General features: G+C 52.3%; 1 protein-coding gene across 1 annotated transcript; it reads right to left on the reverse strand.

Annotated features, from left to right (window-relative positions):
* Window positions 1-698: 698 nt before the first annotated feature.
* LOC125523749 (probable L-type lectin-domain containing receptor kinase S.7) lies at window positions 699-3,130 on the reverse strand. Its single transcript, XM_048688812.1, has one exon. The coding sequence runs from the start codon at window positions 2,990-2,992 to the stop codon at window positions 845-847; it is 2,148 nt and encodes a 715-aa protein (XP_048544769.1). The 5' UTR covers window positions 2,993-3,130; the 3' UTR covers window positions 699-844.
* Window positions 3,131-25,344: the final 22,214 nt, after the last annotated feature.

Here is a 25,344-nt window from a genome sequence, read left to right on the forward strand (position 1 = left end):
TACCCGAGATCCGCTGGTTTTGACACCGACACTCGGTCGTCTGCAACAGAAGTCATGTTGCAATCTTCGTTGAACCTTTTTTTGCTTTTGAAAGAAGTCCCATTTTGCATAAGTGCAACGCGGTCAACCATTGCAACATCACACATGTTTTAAACACATAGGGCCCCTTCCTTCGTTGCAGACCATTACGACAACATAAATGTTTCAGAAACATAGCCCCGGTTGCAAACCAGTGCAACAGCATGCATGTTTCACAAACATAACCCCTATTGCAGAAGCACGGCCACCGCTTTGCAACGTCGACGAGCACTTGCAATAGTTGGCCCTTCTGGCAGCAACACTAAGGCATGGTTGATGATGGGAAGGGAAATAGAAGAAGGCGATGCTCTGGCTTTGCAAGGGACGAATCTGAAAAGAGGAGATGACGAAGAATTGAGAGACAAAGAAGAAAGAAAGGGGAGGATAAGATGGGTTGAGGAAGAGAGGGGATAAGGCTGGATAAGAGAGAGAGAGAGAGAGAGAGAGAGAGCTCCACGGAAGAAATTCCTATTTAGAAATTTCAAAGAAGAAATTCCTATAGAAATCATATCCTCCAAATTCCTATGTTTTTTCTTAATTTCAAACGGAACCAATGAGCTGGCAATATGGATCTGCTGAAAATGATAACATGACTTTCAAACAAGAGAAGAACAATCGGCTTAAACGAGATAAACACACCAATAAGCTTATTAGCATTCCAACATTCATACACCATTGGGGATTATTACCTATATTCCCCTTATGAGCAAGCACATCACAACAAACGTGTACGAGAATCACACAACAGCACATTGTTTCCCCTTGATCATCTTTCTCTGTCGGCTCCCTCCGATTTCGGGGACGCCGGGTTGGTGGTGGTGGCCGCCGGGTAGCATCCTCTGACGTCGTCGCCGCAGGAGAACGCCATCTCCTGCAGCTTGCTCGACGCGCTGGAGCTGAACACGAGGAGCGGCTTCTTCCGCGGCACCGGCACCGGGTCGGCCTCACGGTTCAGTATCTGCACCACCCGCCGCATCGCCGGCCGCTCCTCGCAGTTCGGGTTGGCGCAGCTCAGCCCGACGAGCAGCAGCCGCAGCATCCCCTCCCGATCGAACTCGCCGTTCAGCCGCGCGTCGGCGGCCTCGATGAGCCGGTCCTCGCCGTGCAGCCGCCACACCCAGTCCACCAGGTTTACGTTGTTCTTGCTCCCGGCCCCGTCCTTGTCGGTCTCCTCCCTGTCAATGGGCCGCCTCCCGCAGCACACCTCCAGCACCACCACGCCGTAGCTGAACACGTCGGTCTGGTCCGTGGCCTTGCCGGACTGCAGGTACTCTGGCGCGAGGTACCCCATGGTGCCCGCGGTGAGCGTGGAGACCGGGCTCTTGTTGTGGTCCATGAGCCGGGCGAGCCCGAAGTCGCCCAGCCGGGGGCTCAGGTTGCCGTCGAGCAGTATGTTGCCGGTCTTGATGTCCCTGTGGATCACGCGCTGCTCGCACTCCTGGTGGAGGTAGGACAGCACGGACGCTATGCCGGCGGCCACGTTGTGGCGCTCGGGCCAGGAGAGCGTGCAGGGGTCGCCGTACAGCGCCTTGTCCAGACTGCCGTTGGGCATGTACTCGTACACGAGCAGCAGCTCGCCCTTCTCGTCGCACCAGCCCTCGAGCTGGACCAGGTTCTTATGCCGGAGGCAGGCGATGACGGAGAGCTCGGCGACGAACTCGCTCCGACTCTGGTGCGCCTGCGTCGACCGCTTCACGGCGTAGGTGGTTGCTGCGCCCGGCATGGCCGCCTTGTACACCGTGCCGAACGCGCCTCTGCCGATGACTCTGCTCGCGTGGAATCCTCTGGTCGCCACGCTCAGCTCCTTGTGGCTGAACTTCCTTGGCCCCTTGAGCAGCCCCGGCAGGAAGATGGCGTCCTTCCTCGAGGTGAGCTCTGCCAGCTTCTTCACGGACACACAGGCGAAGAACATGAACGCGACAGCGAGCGCGACGGGGCCGAGGATGGTGATGGCGCGCCCAAACCTTTTCTTGCTGGTGGCGCCGCTGCTAGCGGCCACGCTGGATACCGCCGGCTCCGAGACATTGCTTGTTGCGTTGGTAAAGGAGGAGGCGTTGGTCGCTGGCGGCAATCCGAAGGTCTGAAAGGTCCATTCCTTGATGGTGTGCTGCTGGGTGCTCCCCTCCGTGGAGGCAGAGAAGCCGACGTACATGGCCTCCTTGAGGTACGGCGAGAGGTCGACGGCCACGCAGAATACGGGCCGCTTCGGCTTGACACCGGAGTAGCTCAGCGACACCTCGAGGAGGTGCTCGGCCCCGCGGTAGTCGATCCACGCGGTGGTGAGGTTGCCGCTCTTGAGGACGATCCCGGAGTCAGCGAGGTCGACGGCGCTGACGGAGGCCGGGGAGCCGAGGTCCAGCCCGACGTGGTTGTCGCTGGGGTCGCCGAGCTCGACGTTGACCATGGTGTCGAATTCCACGGCGACGATGGCGGGGCCGACGGAGTCGGCGTCGTCGTCACTCGGAACGGCGGCGGCCGCGATGGAGGAGTTGAAGAGGCCGAGGTAGCCGCCGGTGGCGCCGAGCGTGGCGCGGTCGGAGGAGATGAAGAAGGCGATGCCGTCGCCGCCGGTGGAGCCGGCGTTCTGGTTGGCGACGACGAAGGAGAACCTGGCGGCGAAGGAGGCGGTGGCGTTGGCGCTGCCCCGGAGCGCGACGGGGCGGCTGCAGAGCACGGTGCCGGCGCTGGAGGAGGGCACGCCCGTGTCGCGCGTCAGCCCCACGGAGCCGTTCCGCAGGAAGGCGTCCCCCAGCAGCGTGAGGTCGGAGAAGGACAGCGTGGCCGAGTCGATGCTGACGCTGCTGTTGTTCTTCCCCGCCGACGATGACGCGGAGGAGGCGGGCGGCACCATAGACACTGCTAGCAGCAGCAGGAGGAGCAGCACGAAGCGGAGGAGGAGGAGGTCGGCGGCCATCGGTGGAGGTGGTGATGGCGCGGGGTTCGGGTCATGAGATTTTGTGGAGCGCGCGGTTCTTGCGGGAGTACGTATTATTGAAACGTTTAGCCTGGGGATTCTGACAGGACAGTGCAGCAGAAGTGTTCGGCAAGAGATGGCTTTGTGGGTGGATCGTGGTGTGTTTTTTATGGGTAACGGTCGGATTGGCGCGTTTGAACGTAACGGTCGGGGAGGGAGCAAAGAGATCTTCTATCCCTTTCTTTAACGGAGGAGAGGAATGTGTGGGTGACTTCAGGGGCCCATAGGGTGCATCACGATTCTCCGGAGCTGCACTTTTTCGGCTGGCTGGCTGGAGTGTTGGAAAGGACGCGCGGTGGTGACATATGAGCCCCTACGCCGGGCAAATTCCACCCTTTTCTCAAACTTAATTGAGATCTGATCCTAGTTTCTAAAAATTTCGAGACCTGATCCTTTTGTTACAGCCAAGGTTCATGGCGGTAGGGAGTAATAGCCTACCGTCAGGGCCCTTGGCGGTAGGTGTTGGTGTCAAAACCGATTGATCTCGGCTAGGAGGTTTTGAACTGTGCGTCTCAGAATCGAAGGTAACAGGAGACAAGGGACACAATGTTACCCAAGTTCGGGCCTTCTTAATGGAGGTAATAGCCTATTTCCTGCTTGATTGATTATGATGAGTATAGGGTTACAAGAGTTGATCTACCTTGAGATCGTAATGGCTATACCCTAGATGTCTAGCCTATATGATTCTGATTGTCTCTATGGACTAAACCCTCCGGTTTATATAGACACAGGAGGTGCCTAGGTTTGTACAGAGTCGGTTTACAGAGAAAGGAATCTTCATATCCAAACGGCAAGCCTGCTATCCACGCAAAGGAGAGTCCTGTCCGGACACGGGGAAGGCCTTCTATCTTGTATCTTCACGGCCCATCAGTCTGGCCCATGTCTCATAGCCCGAACGCCCGGAAACCCCCTAATTCAGGACTCCCTCAGTAGCCCCCGAACTTGCCTTCAATGACGATGTAGTATCCGGCTTTATGTCTTCGGCTTTATAAGGCGGGTTCTCCATTATACTTCGGATTGACGATAGTTCGGCTCCATATTTAAATATCATCTTTTTTGTCGCCGTCACCCCGGCTTCCACATGTCAAGCGAATATGATTGGTCCAGGTATCTTTTACAAATAACCCCTTGATCATGCAGGGATGGAGTCTATTTAAGGAGATTTAGATCTTCGATGCCATTCCACACCACGCGGAAATCCTTAGAACTCGCCACATGAAATCGTCCACACATGGCCGGCGTTCCTAGCTCCTCCTCACGTCCCCATGGCCCTCAAAAAGGCGACTGGGAAAGCTGCTCGGTGTCGCGCTCCCATCTGAATGAACTTCAGACGCAGGGATATCTTCCTCCCGCGGATCTAGTCTTCGTTCGGGCTAGGTTAACTTCCCTCAATGGCGAAGCCCTGGCGGAGAATTTCCCCAATCCTTCTAAAGAGGAGCGGGTATTGTCGGTGTCAAAACCGGCGGATCTCGGGTAGGGGGTCCCGAACTGTGCGTCTAGGCCGGATGGTAACAGGAGGCAGGAGACACGAAATTTACCCAGGTTCGGCCCTCTTGATGGAGGTAAAACCCTACGTCCTGCTTGATTAATATTGATGATATGGGTAGTACAAGAGTAGATCTACCACGAGATCAGAGAGGCTAAACCCTAGAAGCTAGCCTATGGTATGATTGTATGTTGTGATGGTTGTCCTACAGACTAAAACCCTTCGGTTTATATAGGCACAGGAGAGGGTTAGGGTTACACAAGGTCGGTTACAAAGGAGGAGATATCCATATACGTATTGCCTAGCTTGCCTTCCATGCCAAGTAGAGTCCCATCCGGACACGAGACGAAGTCTTCAATCTTGTATCTTCATAATCTAACGGTCCGGCTAATGGAGATAGTCCGACTGTCCAGAGACCCCCTAGTACAGGACTCCCTCAGTAGCCCCTGAACCAGGCTTCAATGACGATGAGTCCGGTGCGCAGTATTGTCTTCGACATTGCAAGGCGGGTTCCTTCTCCGAATACATCACAGAAGAATTTGAATACGAGGATAGTGTCTTGAAAGTGCTAGTGATCGACTAGAGGGGGGTGAATAGGCGATTTTTATGAAAGTCTTCAAAACATGGATGTTTCGAAGACAAACGATAGAAATAAACCTATTACCATGCAGCGGAAGGTAGACTACAGTAGGCAAACCATAGTCAAGTATTCAATGGAGTGAAAGCACAATGACTAATAGCAGCTAGGCGGTAAAGATCAGGTAGGAAGATATTGTGAAGCCAATCAGAACAAGCAGTCACTCAGTGAAGACAAAAGATAAAGCAATCATACAATGACTTCACAAGGACCAGCAGTAAGTAAAGGGAAGGGAAGGATGAAACCAGTGACTCGTTGAAGACAATGATTTGTTGGACCAGTTCCAGTTGTTGTGACAACTGTACGTCTGGTTAGGGAGGCTGAGATTCAACTCAGAAGACCTCGTCTTCACCTTATTCCCCTTGAGCTAAGGACACCCATTCCTCACCCAATCACTCTGGTAAGTCTTCAAGGTAGACTTCTAAACCTTCACAGACTTCGTTCACCGGCGATCCCCAATGACTCTTGGATGCTCAGAACGCGACGCCTAACCGGCTGGAGGATTCACAGTCCTCAAGTGTAATAAGTCTTCAGATCACACAGACAGGAAGACTTAAGTAATGCCCAACACTCTTTGGCTCTGAGTGTTTAGGGCTTTATCCTCGCAAGGAATTCTCTCTCAAAGGCTTCGAGGTGGGTTGCTCTTAAACGACAAAAGCCGTGTACTAACTCTGAGCAGCCAACCGTTTATGGTTGTAGGGGGTGGGCTATTTATAGCCACTAGGCAACCTGACCTGATTTGTCCGAAATGACCCTTGGTCACTAAGGAACTGACACGTGTTCCAACTGTCAGATTTCAAACACACACGGCAACTTTACTTGGGCTACAAGCAAAGCTGACTTATCCAACTCTGGACAAGATTTGCTCTCATAGTCTTCACTCGAAGACATAGGATTTTGGTTAAGCATCACTTCAGTCATTCTGACTGGTTCACTTGGACCCCACTTAACAGTACGGTGGTTCCTATGACTCAACAAGGAAAAAACCAGAACGACGAAACTGCTAAGTCTTCGCGCTCCATAGTCTTCACGCGATGTCTTCTCTTGTCATAGTCTTCAATGCGAATGTCTTCACATACCACCTTTGACTTCAATGTCTTCTTACATTTTTAGGGGTCATCTCTGGTAGGAAAACCGAATCAGTGAGGGACTTCTACCTGTGTTATCCTGCAATTCTCACAAACACATTAGTCCCTCAACTAGGTTTGTCGTCAATACTCCAAAACCAACTAGGGGTGGCACTAGATGCACTTACATGTCCGACCCTGCAAAATAAGTTCCACATTCCACCACATAGAGAATAATTTTTCCGCAGATCTAATTTGCTGGCTTGTTTTGGCAGCATGACGTTATGTCATGGCCCGGTGATTATTCGAACCGTTTCTTTTAACCAGGTCCACACATAACGCGAGGTGGTTTCTTGACACGTCTTGCCGAAGCGGAGATCGTGTTCCCCTAATTATGGGATTCTCATTAATGTGGTCGTGGGTAACCCAACCGTGTCTAGGACTCCCAGATTATAGGCAAGTCCCAAACGGCTACGGAGAGGACGCTTGATATTCTCCCTCTTTATAAGGGGACAAGGTTTTCGCTTTTTCCCTCTCATGCTCAATTGAACCCTTCCCCCGCCTCGAGTTCTAAAACCCAAAGCCCAGGCTAGGTGCTCCAGATCTTCAACCATGTCCGGATCCAGCCTTCAAGGCCGATGGACGCTGTCGGTGTCAAAACCGGCGGATCTCGGGTAGGGGGTCCCGAACTGTGCGTCTAGGCCGGATGGTAACAGGAGGCAAGGGACACGATGTTTTACCCAGGTTCGGGCCCTCTTGATGGAGGTAAAACCCTACGTCTTGCTTGATTAATATTGATGATATGGGTAGTACAAGAGTAGATCTACCACAATATCAAGGAGGCTAAACCCTAAAAGCTAGCCTATGGTATGATTGTTGTATGATGAAGTTGTCCTATGGACTAAAACCCTCCGGTTTATATAGACACCGGAGAGGGTTAGGGTTACACAAAGTCGGTTACAATGGTAGGATATCTTGAATATCCGCATCGCCAAGCTTGCCTTCGACGCCAAGGAAAGTCCCATCCGGACACGGGACGAAGTCTTCAATCTTGTATCTTCATAGTCCTGGAGTCCGGCTGAAGGTATAGTCCGGCTACCCGAACACCCCCTAATCCAGGACTCCCTTAGTAGCCCCTGAACCAGGCTTCAATGACGACGAGTCTGGCGCGTAGATTGTCTTCGGCATTGCAAGGCGGGTTCCTCCTCCAAATTCTTCATAAAAGTTTGTAAACACCAAGAGTAGTGTCCGGCTCTGCAAAATAAGTTTCCACGTATTTCCACAGAGAGAATAATATTAACACAAATCTAATCCGCTGACGTATTCCGCAGCGTGACATCACACTACGGCCAAGCCTTTATTCGAATCATTTTCACTTTTCCACCTCAGCGTGTTTTGCGAGGCGGTTTCCTTGGCACGTCTTGTCAAAGCAGAGATCGTGTCCCCTTTATTTACGGGATTCTCATCAATACGGACGTGGGTAACCCAATCGTGCCCGTTAGCATGTCTTCTCGATTAAAGGCGAGTCCCAAACGGTTACGGGAAGGGCTCCTGGTATTCAACCTCTTATAAAGAGACCAAGGCCTTACTCCTTTTCTCCAATCTCAAAACAAGTTCGCCCATCGCCTTGAGTTCCAACACCCTAGGCTCCAGATTCCAGGCGCTTCGGACCTTCGACAATGTCCGGTTCCGACCTTCAAGGCCGATGGATGCCCTCCTCCGTCACGGAGGAGGACGTGCTAAAGTTGAGAGAGGCTAAGTTCTTGACCGCCGAAATTTTGCATAGGTTGCCTGCCCAAAGGCAGGCTATTCCCAGTCCCCAGCCCGGTGAGAGCGTAGTGTTCATGTCTCACTTCCTTCGGGGGTTAGGCTTCCCGATGGATCCCTTCGTGAGGGGGCTGATGTTCTATTATGGGCTGGAATTTCATGACTTAGCCCCGGAGTCCATCCTCCACATTTCCTCATTCATCGTTGTGTGCGAAGCATTCCTCCGTGTTACTCCTCACTTCGATTATGGCTCAAGACTTTTGGAGTGGAGCCGAAGATGATCGAGGGACGGCACGCAGAGTGCGGAGGCGCTGTCATAAGTAAGAATGCGGTTGCTCCATGGCCCGAGGGCTCCTTTCAAGAGGAGCTCGGCTTGTGGCAACGAGAGTGGTTCTATATCACCGCTCCCCGGAGCGCCAAGTGGGTGGCGCCTCCTGCCTTTCGCTCGGGTCCCCCACCACGACTAGCGTCATGGGTCAACAGAGGATTAGATTGGGGGTTATCCAAAGACGTGCCCTTGTTGTAGGGCCGCATTAGGGATCTCTTAGAAAGAGACCTCAACCTGGTCAAGGTGACGCAGGTCATGCTGATTCACCGAACACTGCCCGGCAAACGTCGCTCCCTTCGTCTGTGGGAGTTTAATCTGGAGGGACCACGAGCTCTCCAGCATTTTATGGGCGCAACGCCCGTGGAGATGTATAAAATGTTCTTCGGATCACAAGCAATGTGTCCGGATTTGACCGAGGACGCAGGTTTAAGCTGCAATCGCCCGGATACTCAAGTAAGTAACCTTGCGCCCGGACTCGCTATCCGTAAAATTGTCATAAATTCGCCCCTAAAAGAGCTGTCCTTTTAAACAGGAGTGGATAGCGAATGCAAAGCTGATCAGGTGTCCGGCTCCCCTTCCTGAGACCAGGCCGGATCCCGTGCTAGTAAGGATGTTGAAGATCGTGCATTTGGAGGGAAGTGAGGAGGAGGACAAGGAAACTATGGCCTCCTCGAAGGAGGCTGCTCCGAAGGGAAGAACCGACAATTCCTCTCCTAAGGGGAAGAAGAGGGCCGCCTCTGACGACCCGGAGACCATGGCCTCAAAGCGGGGGAAAAAGTCCTCGTCAGAGGGTCCGACGCCGGGGAGATCCTCGGCCGAACTACGCCCTCAAAGGGATCAGCCCTCCAGCGAGCCGTAAGTAGAGAAAGATTTTCCTTTAGAGGGATGAGAGAAATCCTTGCTTTTTATCTGAGAAGATTAACCGAAATTTTACTTTGTAGCTCGGACCTCAGCCCTTCTCAGCAGAGCTCATCTTCGGGGGATCTTCTTTCGGAGATGATGGAGAGTGGAACACCTCCCCCTGCCGCACCGCCTGGCGAGGCGGGCGACCCTGAGGTGTCGTCGCGGAGGGTTTCTCCGAATCCGGCAGGGGTGGAAGGTAACCATATGTCCCCCCAAGGTTCTCCGTGTCCGGCCTTCGATGGAGGTCATAGGACGAGTCTGGCACTGTCCAATGCGCGGTCGGAGGAGCTGATGATTCTGCTGGGGCAAGCTTCTATCTCAGAGGAGCACCATGCATTGATGGGTACGGTGATTGGAAGGATTTCGTCCGCGGAAAGCGGATTGCATGAGGCCGTTAGAAGTTTGCTGACGGGTTTTGAGGTACGTTTGATAATGTACTTCTTTGTCAGTTGCGCATAAACAAGATGCGCCCTGTGTAGATAGTAGCCCCTGAGACTCTGTGCGTTGTCAAAATTGACAGCGCGCAGAGGATCATAATCCCAGGTCTAAAATGTCGCCTTTGTATACAGGTGGCGAAGTGTCCGGATTTGAGCCAAACTAATGATTTTGCCGAACTAAAGCGGCAACTTGACGTGGCAGATGCCGACATCGCGCTCGTCAACGAGCGGCTTGATGAGGCTCAAGGTATGCAATTCCTCGGGCAGCATCTGGTAAGAGGAGCTTTATGCCAGTATCTTACAATGTGTGTGCTTGACGCAGATGGTGCGGCCGCCGTGGAGAGTCTTCGGGTGGAACTTGCCCGAGCTAAGGAACAAGCTAGGAAAAGTGATGTGGCTGCCGAGAAGGCCCTTGAAGAGCTGAGAGCCGAACAGGCTGCTCACTGCCGAAGCAAGAAGGAGATGGTCGTGATGGACGTGAAGTTAAAAAGTGCTGCTAACCGTTGCAAGTTTCTTGAGAAAGAAGACCGAGCGAGACAGACGGACTTAGAGAAGGTCATTGCTGATGCCAAGGACGCTCGCTCTGCGATGAGAGCTGCGAAGGAGGAGCTGCGTCAGGCCGGACAGATTGCGGCTGGAAAGCCCTTTATGCTGCGGAGGAAGTTTTGCGATCCAAAGTTTGCTCCATTGGACCGGATGTGGAGTGCGGAGGACACCTATCTGGATTTGGTAGAGAGTGCTGCTAATGCGATCGAATACTTTCGAGATCAAGAAGATCGCGAAGTGGAAAGGCTTTTCTGGTCGCAGTTCCAGAATCCAGAGCGTCCATTGGCAGTGGACGATTGCCTGGCTCAATGCCCGAACTGAATAGATTGTCCGGACTCGCCATGAAGTACGTCATGGGTCATCTGTGGCCGGGGAGATCGGAGCCGAAGAGTTATTTCAGCTTGGTGTAGCAATTCCTTGACGTGGTGCCACGTATCGATGCCATGAAGAGGTCAGCATGCATAGAGGGCGCACGGATGGCTCTTGCCCATGTCAAGACATACTGGGCAGAGATGGAGACCACCGTTGTTGCATCCCGAGATTCGGACAAAAGCCGAGTACCCTCCGAGCACTATTTTCAGGAAGTCCTTGAAGGCGCTCGTGTAATAGAGACGCAGTGCTTGAAGGATGCTACGTTTTGATAGCATATGTAATTATAAAGCAATATTTTGATGAATTGTAGTAGCCTTTTATACTTGTGCATTCAAGTATTTGGAACACCTCCTGTGCGGCCGTTTTAAGATATATATACAAAATCTGAAAGATTGCAGTCGTTGGCTTCAGCCCCCACGCACATAGTGCGGGGGTGCTCGCAGAAGGCGCATTTTCACACTTAATCCAACGTCTTGGTCCTACAAAGGAGGTGATAGCGCAGCGATCTAGGCAACCGGACTATAATGCTTTAACACTTTCACTTAGCCATAGGAGCTTGACAATGGGACTATTTAGGTAGCCCCTGGTGGCGACTGCGCTCGCCCGAATTCGGGGCGCGTATGTGCCTGGCCGGGAAATGGCCCTTCGTTAATGCGGAGGGATCCTACAGATTCCGGAGAGTCATCGAGTGGTTGACCAGTCTCACGCCATATCATGACAGTCGGTTTTCGGCTTTCTCTATGAGGTGCTCGCCTAGCCGAACCAGGGCACAATCGCAGTAGTTCTCCTGGTGCCGCCTTAGCCGATAGAGCGGAACGTAAGGCGGCCGAACACAGGAGCCGGGCAACCCAACATGTGACCAAAATCATGACTCGGAGCTGATGCATATAAGGCCAAACTCGCGACGTCGAACACTCCCTAAGGTATTCGGTCTTTATGAGAGCGGGCGAGGTAACGCTCTGAGGTATAAGCCCCTAGTGTCCAGGTACGCGCAAGAATTCTGACGTGGCCACATGCCAAGACGCCAGCCTCCTCCTTGGTCATAGAACCAGGGGATGTGTATCAACAAGAGACAGCAAAAAGGTTTACGCAGGGTCTTAATCTGAAAAGAATCCTTGGAACGGGTCCCTACTGCACGTCTGCGCCTGTGTCTCCGTTGTGCCGTATCCTGGACGGGCGCAGCACGACGTTCATCTGTAAAAAGAGAGCAACTAAGTTGAAAAAGGGGCATGCCGAACAAAAGTTATATGAAATAAACAAAGTGTAAAGTAAGATATGAAAATTTGAGCTTTATTGTCTCTTATTTATACGTGTGAAGCCCCTAGTGCAGGGGTATATGGCCACTAAGCCTTTATCGACGATACTTTTGTGCCGGACTCGTCTATCCGTGTCCGTGGTCTTAATGACCTGTTCTGATGTTCTGGCTGGGGAAACCATTGTATTGTGGGGCTGTTAAAGCGGCCGCACAATCCTCCGCTTGGGGGAGGTGTTCTCACTGCTTCCCCTTTAAGGAGATGATGCCGCGTGGACTGGGCATCTTAAGCGTAAGAGATGCATAATGCGGCATTGCGTTAAAGAGGGCGAAAGCTTCGCGTCCCAGTAGTGCTTGATAGCGACTTGAGAATGGGACGATGTGGAAAGTCAGCTTTTCACGACGGAAGTTATCGGCAGAGCCGAAAATAACCTCGAGCCGGAGAAAACCCATGCAATGGGTGTCCGGACCTGGCGTTACTCCTTGAAAGGAGGTTTTGCTGTGGCGAATTCTTTTTGGGTCGATCCCCATGTGGCGGATTGAGTCCTGATATATCAGGTTGAGTCCGCTGCCACCGTCCATAAGGAAATTTGAAAACTGGAGTCCGCCAATTATTGGATCGAGTACCAGGGCAGTCCAGCCTGGGTTCCTGACACATCTAGAATAATCCAGATGATCGAAGATGATTGGTTTTGACAACCAGTGGCGGGATTCCTTTGGGATAGGCCGTGGGGCGCGTACCTTTATGGGCGCCGCACGCTTTGTTATGTGGAGTAAGTTTACTATTTTTACTTCTTGTGGGAAATTCTTTTGTTTCCTGGTACTCTGCTTTTGGGGTTCGTCCTCATCTTCGCTTGGTGTGTCGAGCCCCTTGTGTTCGGCGTTGAGTCTGCCGGATTGTTTGAAAACCCAACAATCTCTGTGGGTATGGTTAGCAGGCTTTCCGGGAGTGCTGTGTATTTGACATATCCTATCCAAGATTTTTTTTAGGTTGGATAGGTCGTCCCTGTTATCTTGGAGGGCGGCTTTTTCTGATTCTGTCATGAGCTTTTGAATCCGGCGTTGACTGTCATGCTCTTCGGACTTTTTTCCTTAGTCCGGCGACGGTCCTTATTGCGTCGCGGTTTTCCGTTTCCATCCCTAGTTTCGGATGTACTTGGGTCACTGGTAGTGCATCTTGCCAACCAGCTGTCCTCTCCTGCGCAAAAGCGGGTCATGAGGCTTGTTAGCGCGGCCATTGTTCTTGGCTTTTCTTGGCCGAGGTGTCTAGCGAGCCATTCGTCTCGGACATTATGCCTCAAAGCCGCTAAGGCTTCAGCGTCTGGACAGTCGACTATCTGATTCTTTTTAGTAAGAAATATATTCCAGAATTGCCGAGCTAACTCTCCGGGCTGTTGAGTTATGTGACTAAGATCGTCTGCATCCGGAGGGCGGACATAGGTCCCTTGAAAATTTGCTTGGAATGCGTCCTCGAGCTCTTCCCAACTTCTGATTGTGTTTTCAGGAAGGCTTTTGAGCCAATGCCGGGCTGGCCCTTTAAGCTTAAGGGGTAAGTATTTTATGGCGTGGAGGTCATCTCCTCTAGCCATATGTATGTGGAGGATATAATCCTCGATCCAGACTCCAGGGTCTATTGTTCCATCATATGCCTCTATGTTTACGGGTTTGAATCCCGCTAGAAATTCATAATCCAGGACCTCATCGGTGAAACATAGGGGGTGTGCGGCACCCCTGTATTTGGGTGTGCCGGATTCTGATAATGGCTTGCATTGCTTACGACAGCTTGCTTTCTTGGCCCGTAAATGGACCTAGCTGGGCCATGATGCGAATCCTTAAGTGGGTCGCATGCCGGCTTAAGTGCGGCGCTGCTTGCCGCTTTATGCTGGCCATGGGGTCGTCTATCCGACCGTGTGGCTTTCTCACTTTTGGAATGCGAGGGCACTAAGGCCTCCTTGTTGAATTTAGGCAGTAGCTTTCTCTTCGGATAGCTTTTAGTGCGGCGACTGTCGCCGTATTTGTCTGCGGTATTGATTACTTTACTCCATCTGATCCTGAGTGCATCTTCCGCAGTTTTTAGCTTCTGCTTCTGCTTTTTCAGGCTGCATGCGGTTGCAACGAGCCATTTGTGTAGGTTCTTCTGCTTCGTGGGCTTGTCCGGCGTAGGGTCGTCCGGAATGCCATTTTCGCCGGGGGAGGGATGTTCGGTTTCTCTATCCGGGTTGTCCTGTTGGGACGGTTTCTCTAAGACATGCTCGTCGTCTACCGGCTCATCCTGCTCTATGGCTGGGTCTTTATCGAGGCGGGGCTTGGGTCGGCATATACGCCGACGCTTTGATTGTTTTTCGAGAGATCGATCCCTCTTTCCATCCCCGTTTTCCTCGTTGTTACTTCCTTTAGGGGTATCCACCATGCACACATCGTGAGATGAGGTGGCTGTCCAATGCCCTATAGGCGTTGCTTCTTGGTTGTCTCCTGCATCGTCGTCCATACCGTCGATGTCTTCGGAGTCGAAGCCGAGCATGTCGGTTAAGTCGTCGACAGTGGCTACGAAGTGGGTGGTGGGTGGGTTTTGAATTTCTTCATCATCCGAATCCCATCCTTGTTGACCGTAGTACGGCCATGGCTCTCCTGATAAAGAGAGAGACTTTAGCGAATTCAGGATGTCGCTGAAGGGCGAGTGCTGAAAGATGTCTGCGGCGGTGAACTCCATTATCGGCGCCCAATCGGATTCGATCGGCAGGGGCGCGGGGGGCTCAGAGTTCGGAAAGGAATCCGGCTCCTCGGAGTCACGGGCCATGCGGAGTGCGGGGCTGGAGTTCGGCTCGATCGCCTCTGAGATCGCAGCCCCTAAGGTAGCGTCCAACCGCTGATCCTCGATCGGCGTAGTAGGCTCCAAATCAATGGTCGGAACCGATGCGTGTGCGGCCTCCAAGGCGCTGTTCGGTGGCAGTGCGAAGCCGCCGAAGACGAAGATCTGTCCGGGGGGAAAAGTCTCACCCTGGACTACATCGTTGTTGATGATCGAAGGAGCCATCGGGCCCTAAGGCGACGACACAGAGGAACTCTCAATGAAAGCACCAATGTCGGTGTCAAAACCGGCGGATCTCGGGTAGGGGGTCCCGAACTGTGTGTCTAGGCCGGATGGTAACAGGAGGCAAGGAACACGATGTTTTACCCAGGTTCGGGCCCTCTTGATGGAGGTAAAACCCTACGTCCTGCTTGATTAATATTGATGATATGGGTAGTACAAGAGTAGATCTACCACGAGATCAAGGAGGCTAAACCCTAAAAGCTAGCCTATGGTATGATTGTTGTATGATGAAGTTGTCCTATGGACTAAAACCCTCCGGTTTATATGGACACCAGAGAGGGTTAGGGTTACACAAAGTCGGTTACAATGGTAGGAGATCTTGACTATCCGCATCGCCAAGCTTGCCTTCCACGCCAAGGAAAGTCCCATCCGGACACGGGACAAAGTCTTCAATCTTGTATCTTCATAGTCCTGGAGTCTGGCTGAAGGTATAGTCCGGCTACCCGAACACCCCCTAATCCAGGACTCCCTCAGACGCCCTCCTCCGTTACGGAAGAGGACATTAAGAAGTTGAGGGAGGCCAGATATCTGACCGCCGAGGTTTCGCATCGGCTGCCTGCTCGTGGGCAGATTGTCCCTACTCCCGAACCCAACGAGAACGTTGTGTTCGTCTCCCACTTCCTCCGAGGTCTAGGCCTCACTCTGGATCCTTTCGTCAGGGGCTTGATGTTCTATTACGGGCTAGATTTCCATGATCTAGCTGCGGACTCCTTTCTCCACATCACGACATTTATTGTCGTGTGTGAGGCCTTCCTCCGCGTTACCCCTCACTTCGGCCTGTGGCTCAAGACCTTTGAAGTAAAGCCGAAGATGATCGAGGGGCAACATGCAGAGTGCGGAGGTGCATCAATAGGCAAGATGGCAGGAGCTCCATGGCCGAAAGGTTCCTTTCCAGAGGTGTCCGAATTATGGAAACGAGAGTGGTTTTACGTCACGGCTCCCAGAAGTGCCAAGTGGGCAGCTGCCCCCGCTTTCCGCTCGGGCCCCCACCACAACTGATGTCGTGGATTAGCAGGGGTCTGAGCTGGGGTCCAGCCAAGGACGTGCCTATACTGCAAAGCCGCATCCGAGATCTCTTCGAGGGAGATTTTAATTTGGTTGAGGTAATACAAGTTATGCTGGTTCGTCAAGTCCAGCCTTGCAAACGCCGGCCCCTTCGCTTGTGGGAGTTCAACCCAGAGGGACCACGTGCCATTTGAAGTTTCCTCGGCCTGACGCATGAGGAGATGTACAAGTAATTCTTCGGACCTCAAGTAGAATGTTCGGATATTACCGAGGACGCGGGCCTGAGCAGTAACCGCGCTGCCGAACAAGTAAGAAACCCTCTAGCCGAACACACTGTCTTTTATTCGAAGTTATTTCGAAGAGTTTGCTTTTTGACCAGGACTGGCTAACAAAGGCGAAGATGATTCGGTGTTTGGCCCCCCTCCCTGAGGGTTTGGAAAATCCGGTATTGGAAAAGATGCTCGAGGTCGCACCTTGCCCGGAGCCCTTGAAGGAAGATATCGGGGGGGATAATACGGGCGGACGCAGGCCCCCATCGCCGCCCGTTCCAACCGAGGGAATGAGCGTCTCCATGAAGGAGGACGACCAGGGGAGGAAAAGGACTGCTTCTGAGGATCCGGAAGCCGAAGCCTCCAAACGGGAGAAGAAGTCTCCCACAGAGGGTCCTGCCTCGGGGGGTGCTTTTGCCGCACAAAGTCCGCGGGGGGATCAGCCCTCCAACGAGTCGTAAGTGATCCAAAATACTTTAATAGTAAAGGTATGCTATCTTTTTTCTCTGAGAAAATAACCACCGCATATATCTTGCAGTTTGGGCCTTAGCCCCTCTCAAATGAGCTCGTCTTCGGGGGATCTTCTTCCAGAGATGATGGAGAGCGAAACGCCTCCCCCGGACTCCTCCGCTCCAGAAGCGGGCAACCCCAAAGTGTCGTCACAGAGGGCCTCTCCGGATTCGGTGAGGCTAGAAGATAATCCCGTAGACCCTCGAAGTCCCCAGTGTCCGGCTCCCGAAGAGAGCATACAAAAGAGTCCGGCACCGTCTCGTGTGCGGTCGGACGTTCTGAGGGAGTTGGTGGGGCGAGCGGCCATCTCAGAAGAACACCGTATGCTGATGGGTACGGTGATGGAGAGAATCTCGTCCGCCGAAAGCGGATTACATGACGCCTTTATGAGTCTACTGACAGGCTTTGAGGTACGTGAGATAATATGTGATAGTACTGCACATGTTAGGTGTGCCCTGTGTAGATAGTAGCCCCTGAGACTATGGTTGTCCTCGAGAACGGCGGCGAACAGAGGATCATATTCCCAGGCAATAACCAGACTGCCCCTATGTGCAGGTGGTGGAAGCTCCGGTGGCTAGCCGGACTAGTGAGTTTGCCAAATTAAAACGGCAACTGGATGCGGCAGACGCCGACATCGAGCTTGTTAACAAGAGGCTTGACGAGGCACATGGTAAGTGTTATTATCCGGTGAACGCCACATAGTAAGAGCAACATAATGCCATTATCTTTAATATGTTGTGACTGCAGATGGAGCTGCCACCGTGGAAGCCTTGCGGGCGGAACTTGCCCGAGCCAAGGAACAAGCGAGGATTAGTAATGCGGCTGCTTTAAAGGCGGCCGAAGAGTTGAAAGCCGAGAAGGCCGCACATTGCGAGAGCCAGAAGAAGATGGCCAAGATGACCGTAGAATTAAAAGACACTACCGATCGTTGCCGGGTCCTTGAGAAAGAAAACCGAGCGAAGGCAACGGACCTTGAGAAGGCCGCGGCGGCAAACAAAGACACCCGTTCTGCTATGAGAGCGAAGAAGGAGGAGCTGTGGGAAGCCGGGGATATTGCGGCTGGGAAACCCTTCATGTTACGGAGGAAGTTCGGAGATCCACTGTATGCCCCTCTGGATCGGCTGTGGAGTTCGGTAGATGCGTATATGATTTGGCGGCGAGCGCCACCGATGCGGCCAAGTACTTCCAAGGTCAGACAGACCGTGAAGTGGACAAGCTGTTCTAGATGCAATTCCACGTTCCAGAGCATCCGCTTTCATTGACTAACCAGCTAGCCGAATGGGCCGAACTGAATAGGTTGTCCAGACTAGCCATGAGGTCTGTTGTGGATCATTTATGGCTGGAAAGGCCAAATCCGAACAGCTATTTCAGCTTAGTGCAGCAGTTCCTTGATGCGGTGCCGCGCATTAATGCGATGAAGAGGTCGGCGTGCATAGAAGGCTCGCGGATGGCCCTTGCCCGTGTTAAAGCATACTGGGCGGAGATGGACACTACCGTTGTTGCGGCGCAGGGTTCGGCCATAGGCCGGGTGGCTGCCGAGCACTATTTCGAGGAGGTTCTCAAGGGTGCTCGTTTGATAGAGGCCCAGTGCTCGAAAAATATTATGTTTGAGTGATATGTATTCTCATTGTAAGCACAATGCTTTTATGAATTTTTATAAGGTTATTTTTATACTTTTGCCTGAAAGTGGTATGATGCCTCCTGTGCGGCCGTTTATGTATACCTGTGTGTAACCTGAAAGATTGCAGCCGTCGGCTTCAACCCCCACGCATAGAAGGCGGGGGTGCTCACAAAAAACGCGTGCTCACACTTAACCCAACGTCTTAGTCCTATTAAGGAGGTGATAGCGTAGCGAGCGAGGCAACCGGAATATAATGCTTTAACACTTTCACTTAGCCATAGGAGTTTGACAGTGGGGCTACTAGATAGCCCCTGGTGGCTCTGCACTCTCCCGATCGCGGGGTGCGTACATGCCTGGCCGGAAAATGGCCCTTCATTAAGGCGAAGGAATTCTAACATTCCGATAGGTCACCGAGTGGTTGACTAGTCTCACGCTATATCATGACAGTCAGTTTTCGGCTTTCTTTACTGAGGTGCTCGTCCAGATGAACCAGGGCACAATCGCAGTAGTTCTCCTGGTGCTACCTTAGCCGGTAAAGCGGAACGTAAGGCACCAAAACACAGGAGCCGGGCAAACCCAACATTTGACTAAAGACAATGGTTCGGAGATGATGCATATAAGGCCAAACTCGCGACGCCGAACACTCCCTAAGGTATTCGGTCTTTATGGTATAAACCGGGCCTAAATAGTGCCCTTCGTAAGAAGCCCCTTGTGTCCAGGTACGTGCATTATTCTGACGTGGCCACATGCCAAGACGTCAGCATCCTTCTCAACTCTGCTGAGAATTCGGTGGATATGTATCAACAAGAGACAGTAAAAAAGGTTTACGCAGGGTCTTAATCTAAAAAGAATCCTTGGAGCGGGTCCCTGCTGCACGTCTGCGCCTGTGTCTCCGTTGTGCCGTATCCTAGACGGGTGTAGCACGATGATCATCTGTAAAAGAGATGAACTTAGGTGAAAAAGTTGTCGTGCAAAAGGATAGTTTTTAAAAGAACCAAGTATAATTCAAGATGAGTAAAATTGCCACTTGTCTGCGCGCGTTGAGCCCCTTGTATAGGGGTGTGACCATTGATCCGGTATGAATTACATATACCTGTGCCGGACTCGTCTAACCGTGTCCGAGGTCTTGACGACCTGTTAAATGCTTTAGTTGGTGAGGCCGTTTTTAGTGTGCGGCTGCCAAGGCAGCTGCACTCTCTTCGACGCGCAAAGATCGCTTAATACTTCCATTTACTGTAATGATGCCACATGGTCCGGGCATCTTGAGTGTGAGGGAAGCGTAGTGCGGTATTGCATTAAAGCGAGCGAAAGCTTCACATCCGAGTAGTGCTTGATAGCCACTTTGGAATGGAGCGATGTGGAAGGTTAAATGTTCGCTACGGAAGTTATCGGGGGAGCCGAATATAACTTTTAGTAGCAGGGAGCCCGTGCAATGAGCCCCTGGGCCCGGCGTTACTCCTTTAAAGGTAGTATTGTTATGGCAAATTTTTGTTGGGTCTATCCCCATTTCGCGGATTGTATCCTGATATATCAGGTTTAGACTGCTGCCACCGTCCATCTGGACTGGTGTGAAGTGATATCCGTCAATTATTGGGTCTAATACCAAGGCAGCCCATCCTGCACGCCGGATACTTGTTGAGTAATCACGATGGTCGAAAGTGATCGGTTGAGACAACCAGTGGCAGGACTCCGCGGTGATAGGCCCTTGGGCATATTGTTCTGGGAGTGCTGTTTTGTTTCTTCCCTTGATCACGTGTAACACGTTTACTGTTTTGACTTCTGGTGGAAATTTCTGTTGTTCCCCAGTGTCTTGCTTGAGAGGCTCATCCTCATCCTCGCTTGGTGTATCCTCCCCTTTGTGTACGGCGTTGAGCTTACCGGACTGCTTGAAGACCCAACATTCTCTGTGGGTATGATTAGCATGTTTACTAGGGGTGCTATGGATCTGACATATTTGGTCCAGAATTTTGTTTAGGCTGGACAGTTCGTCTCTGGCACCTTTAGAGGGCGGCTTTTGCTGACCTGGCAGAGAGCTTTTGAATCCGGCGTTTACTGCCGTGCTCTTCGTGCTGTCTTCTTTGTTCTGGCGTTTGTTACTGCTGTTGCACCTTGATTTCCCGTTTCCATCTCTAGCTTCAGATGTACTGGGGTCCCTGGTGCTGCATCTGGCTAGCCAGCTGTCCTCACCCGCACAAAAGCGGGTCATGAGGCTTGTTAATGCTGCCATTGTTCTCGGCTTTTCTTGGCCGAGGTGTCTGGCGAGCCATTCGTCACGGACGCTATGCTTAAAAGCTGCCAGGGCTTCAGCATCTGGACAATCGACAATTTGGTTCTTTTTAGTAAGAAACCTGTTCCAAAGTTTTCGGGCTGACTCTCCGGGCTGTTGAGTTATATGGCTCAAATCATCCGCGTCCGGAGGTCGGACATAAGTTCCTTGAAAATTTGCCCGAAAAGCGTCTTCAAGCTCTTCCCAGCTTCCTATGGAGTTTTCGGGGAGGCCTTTAAGCCAGTGACGAGCTGGCCCTTTGAGCTTGAGGGGTAAGTACTAGATGGCGTGGAGATCATCTCCTCGAGCCATATGGATATAGAGGATATAATCCTCAATCCAGACCCCAGGGTCTGTTGTTCCGTCGTATGCCTCTATGTTTACGGGTTTGAATCCCTCTGGAAATTCATGGTCCAGCACCTCATCGGTGAAACATAGGGGGTGTGCGGCACCCCTGTATCTGGGTGTACCACGTTGTTCGGATGTTTGTTGTGTTACGTTGTATGCTGGGGCGCGCTTGCATGGTCCATAGATGGATCTGGTTGCGCCGTCCTTTTGGTGCGAGCCCTCGCGTGGATCGCGTATTGGCTTGTGAGTGGCATTGTTTGCCGCTCGATGTTGGCCGTGAGGTCGTCTATCCGGCCAGGTGGCTGTTTTGATTTTTGGTTGTGGGGGGTCTGAGGCTTCCTCATCGAATTCAGGTAGCAACTTCCGCTTTGGGTAGCTCTTGGTGGGGCGATTGTCGGCGTACCTCGCTGTTGTGTTGAGTACTTTACTCCATCTGATTTGGAGTGTGTCTTGCGCAGCCTTGAGCCTTTGCTTCTGCTTTTTCACACTCCTCGCGGTGGCAACAAGCCTTTGACGGGCATTCTGCTGCTCCGGGTGCCTGTCCGGCGTTATGTCGTCCGGACTATTATCTTTGACAGAATTGGTTTGTTTGGTTTGATTCTCCGTATTGCCGTGGTCCGGTAGTGGTTCGCCCTGCTCCAACGATGGGTCTGTATGATCGTTATTTCTGCCGAGGTGGGATTTGGGGCGGCGCTTGCGCCGCCGCTTTGACTGCTTCTCGAGGGAACAAGCCTTCGGTGCGTCCTTTCGTTCCTCGTCGTCGTCTTCTTTTGGTGTGTCCACCATGCATACGTCATATGATGAAGTGGACATCCAGCGCCCTGTGGGCGGTGGTTCCTCTTCGCCTCCTGCATCGTTGTCCATACCATCGATGTCTTCGGAGTCGAAGTAGAGCATGTCGTTTGAGTCATCGACAGTGGCTATTAAGTGGGTGGTGGGTGGGCGTCAAATTTCTTCGTCTATCGAATCCCAATCCAGTTGGCCATAATCCGGCCAGGGCTCTCCTGACAAAGAGAGAGACCTTAGTGAATTCAGAATGTCATCGAAGGGCAAGTGCTGAAAGATATCCGCGGTAGTGAATTCCATGATCGACGCCTAATCGGATTTGATTGGCAGGGGCGCGAGCGGTTCGGAGTCAGAAAAAGAGTCCGGCACCTTGGAGTCACGGGCTGCGCAGAGGATTATGCTTGTGTTCGGCTCGATCGCCGTTGAGACTGCAGCCCCTGAGGCGGTGTCTAACCACCTGTCCTCGATTGGTGCAGTTGGCTCCGAACTAAGGGTCGGAGCTGATGCGGGCGCGGCTTCTGGGGTACTGTTCGGCGGCAGAGCTAGGTCTTACCCATCGCGACAGTGTGGCGCGCCCGGCTATGGCTCGAATCCGTCGAAGATCAAGTCTCCGCGGATGTCGGCCGTGTAGTTCAAACTTCCAAATCTGACCTGATGGCCAGGTGCGTAGCTTTCAATCTGCTCCAGATGGCCAAGCGAATTAGCCCGCAGTGCAAAGCCGGCGAATACGAAGATCTGTCCGGGGAAAAAAGTCTCACCCTGGACCGCATCGCTATCGATGATAGTAGGAGCCATCAAGCCTAACGGCGACGACACAGAGGAACTCTCAATGAAAGCACCAATGTCGGTGTCAAAACCGGCGGATCTCGGGTAGGGGGTCCCGAACTGTGTGTCTAGGCCGGATGGTAACAGGAGGCAGGGGACACGAAGTTTTACCCAGGTTCGGGCCCTCTTGATGGAGGTAAAACCCTATGTCCTGCTTGATTAATATTGATGATATGGGTAGTACAAGAGTAGATCTACCACGAGATCAGAGAGGCTAAACACTAGAAGCTAGCCTATGGTATGATTGTATGTTGTGATGGTTGTCCTACAGACTAAAACCCTTCGATTTATATAGGCACCGGAGAGGCTTAGGGTTACACAAGGTCAGTTACAAAGGAGGAGATATCCATATACGTATTGCCTAGCTTGCCTTCCATGCCAAGTAGAGTCCCATCCGGACATGAGACGAAGCCTTCAATCTTGTATCTTCATAGTCTAACAGTCCGGCCAATGGAGATAGTCCGGCTGTCCAGAGACCCCCTAATACAGGACTCCCTCAGGTATGCTTCGTTTACTTCCTTCTGAGAGGCATATGATTCCCCATCCACCCATTCCTCAGAGGTCTCCTGGAGTATTATGGCCTCCAACTACACAATCTGACGCCAGGTTCCATCCTGCATATCGCGGGCTTAATTTGTTGCTCTCTGCGAGCCGTTCCTAGGCTGTGAGGCCCATTTCGAGCTATGGCGGAAATTCTTCTGCCTCGTCCCCCGCTCCCAAAAAGGATCAATATTCGAGGTGGGCGGCGCCGAAGTATGGCGCATAGCCGGGACAGGATATCTGTCCGGCACTCTGAAGAAGGCATTTGAAGAGTGGCCCTCGGAATGGTTTTATATCAAAGACGTCGTTCTTCCTGACCCAATCCAGCGCGGTCTTCCTGAATTCTCCAGCGCTCCTTTAAACAAGTGCGCCAGCTGGCGTCCCCGAAGCCTCGAGGAAGGAGACAGTGCGGAAGTCGAGAGGCTGGCAAGCGAGATCAGAGTTCTTGCCAACTCCGGACTGTCTATAATCGAGGTAATGGCAATTTCAATAATGCGATGCGTTCAGCCGCTCCAATCTAGAGGGCTTCCCATGTGGAATTACAACGGGGAGGACGATGCGTCCCGTTGTTTGCGCAAGGTTCCAGAAAAGTTTGCTGCCCTAGCTACCATCCTAGCTAACCTTTATAAACAGGAGAAGGAAGACTTCACTTACTTGAAATGTCGGGAAGGTTTTTCCATGTATAACCCCATCGATTGGGTGAGTTTTTTAATTATTGGCCTTACTCAACCTTTTTCCAGAGTCATGCTAGTCGAATTTAATCCAGCTACTTTTAATAGGAATGGAGAAAGGTCGCCGAGGGGGTCTACAGCCCCGCTCTACAGCCAGAGGACCATGTTCGGGACCTGGACCCCGGATATGAAGAAGATCCAGATATATTCATAGAACTTAAGGAGGGGTCTTCTATCATGCGAGCTACGACGGCACAGAAGTGGCCATTATAGCCGATTACGCCAGCCTTCTCCCCTCCTCCCATGTAAGTACCCAGGGGACGTCTCCTCCAAAAGAGTTTTCCCGTTGCACCTCGCCCATCGCACTGTCTCATGCTCCGAAGGGGCAGCGCTCGTCTCGCCGAGCTGTATCAAAGGTGTCCTCTAAGAAGGCGGTGCCGACGCAAGGCGAGTCTTTGAAAAGAAGGGCAAACGGTAATACTACTGAGCCCCCACTAAGGGAGTCCTGGACTAAGGGGTCCTCGGGCGTCCGGCCTGTTGGACATGGGCCGGACTGATGGGCTATGAAGACACAAGACCGAAGACTCTCACCCGTGTCCGGATGGGACTCTCCTTGGCGTGGATGGCAAGTTTGGCGTTCGGATATGAAGATTTCTTTCTCTGTAACCGACTTTGTATAACCCTAGTCCCCTACGGTGTCTATATAAACCAGAGGGTTTAGCCCGTAGGGGTAGAGACAATCATAATCATATATGCTAGACTTCTAGGGTTTTATCCATTACGATCTTGAGGTAGATCAACTCTTGTAATACTCATATTCATCAAGATCAATCAAGCAGGAAGTAGGGTATTACCTCCATAGAGAGGGCCCGAACTTGGGTAAACATCATGTCCCCTGTCTCCTATTACCATCAACCTCAGACGCATAGTTCGGGACCCCCTACCTGAGATCCGCCGGTTTTGACACCGACATTGGTGCTTTCGTTGAGAGTTCCGTTGTGCCTTCATCAGAAAGTACGATGGCTCCATCCATCATCTACAACAACGCTGCCCGGGGGGATGTCTTTCTCCCCGACCAGATCTTCGTATTCGGCGGCTTCGCACTGCGGGCCAACTCGCTTGGCCATCTAGAGCAGATTGACAGCTACGCCCCTAGCCGTCAGGCCAGGTTTGGAAGCTTGAACTACGTCGCTGATATCCGTGGAGACTTGATCTTCGACGGATTTGAGACAATGGCAGCCGCTCCCTGCCACCGCGATGAACATGACCTAAATCTGTCATTGGACCATACACAGGAGATTGCGCCTGTAAGCACTCTGGCCCTAGATCCGGAGCGGCTTGCGCCATCCGAAAACGGTAAGCTTAACCCTGCCACAGAAGCCGCAGACTCAGCCGCATTGGACCCGCACACAGACCCAACTTCGAGCGGGGTCCGCGTCACCGGACCCCCAGATTCATCTCCGGTCACTGGTTTGGAACTACGTGCATCCGCGTCCGCCGAGCCTTACCAGGCGCCGATCGTCGAATTCAGTTCCGTGGACATCTTCCGGCACTCACCTTTAGGC

The sequence above is a fragment of the Triticum urartu genome, chromosome 7, assembly GCF_003073215.2.
Source record: "Triticum urartu cultivar G1812 chromosome 7, Tu2.1, whole genome shotgun sequence".
Classification (NCBI taxonomy): Eukaryota; Viridiplantae; Streptophyta; class Magnoliopsida; order Poales; family Poaceae; genus Triticum; species Triticum urartu.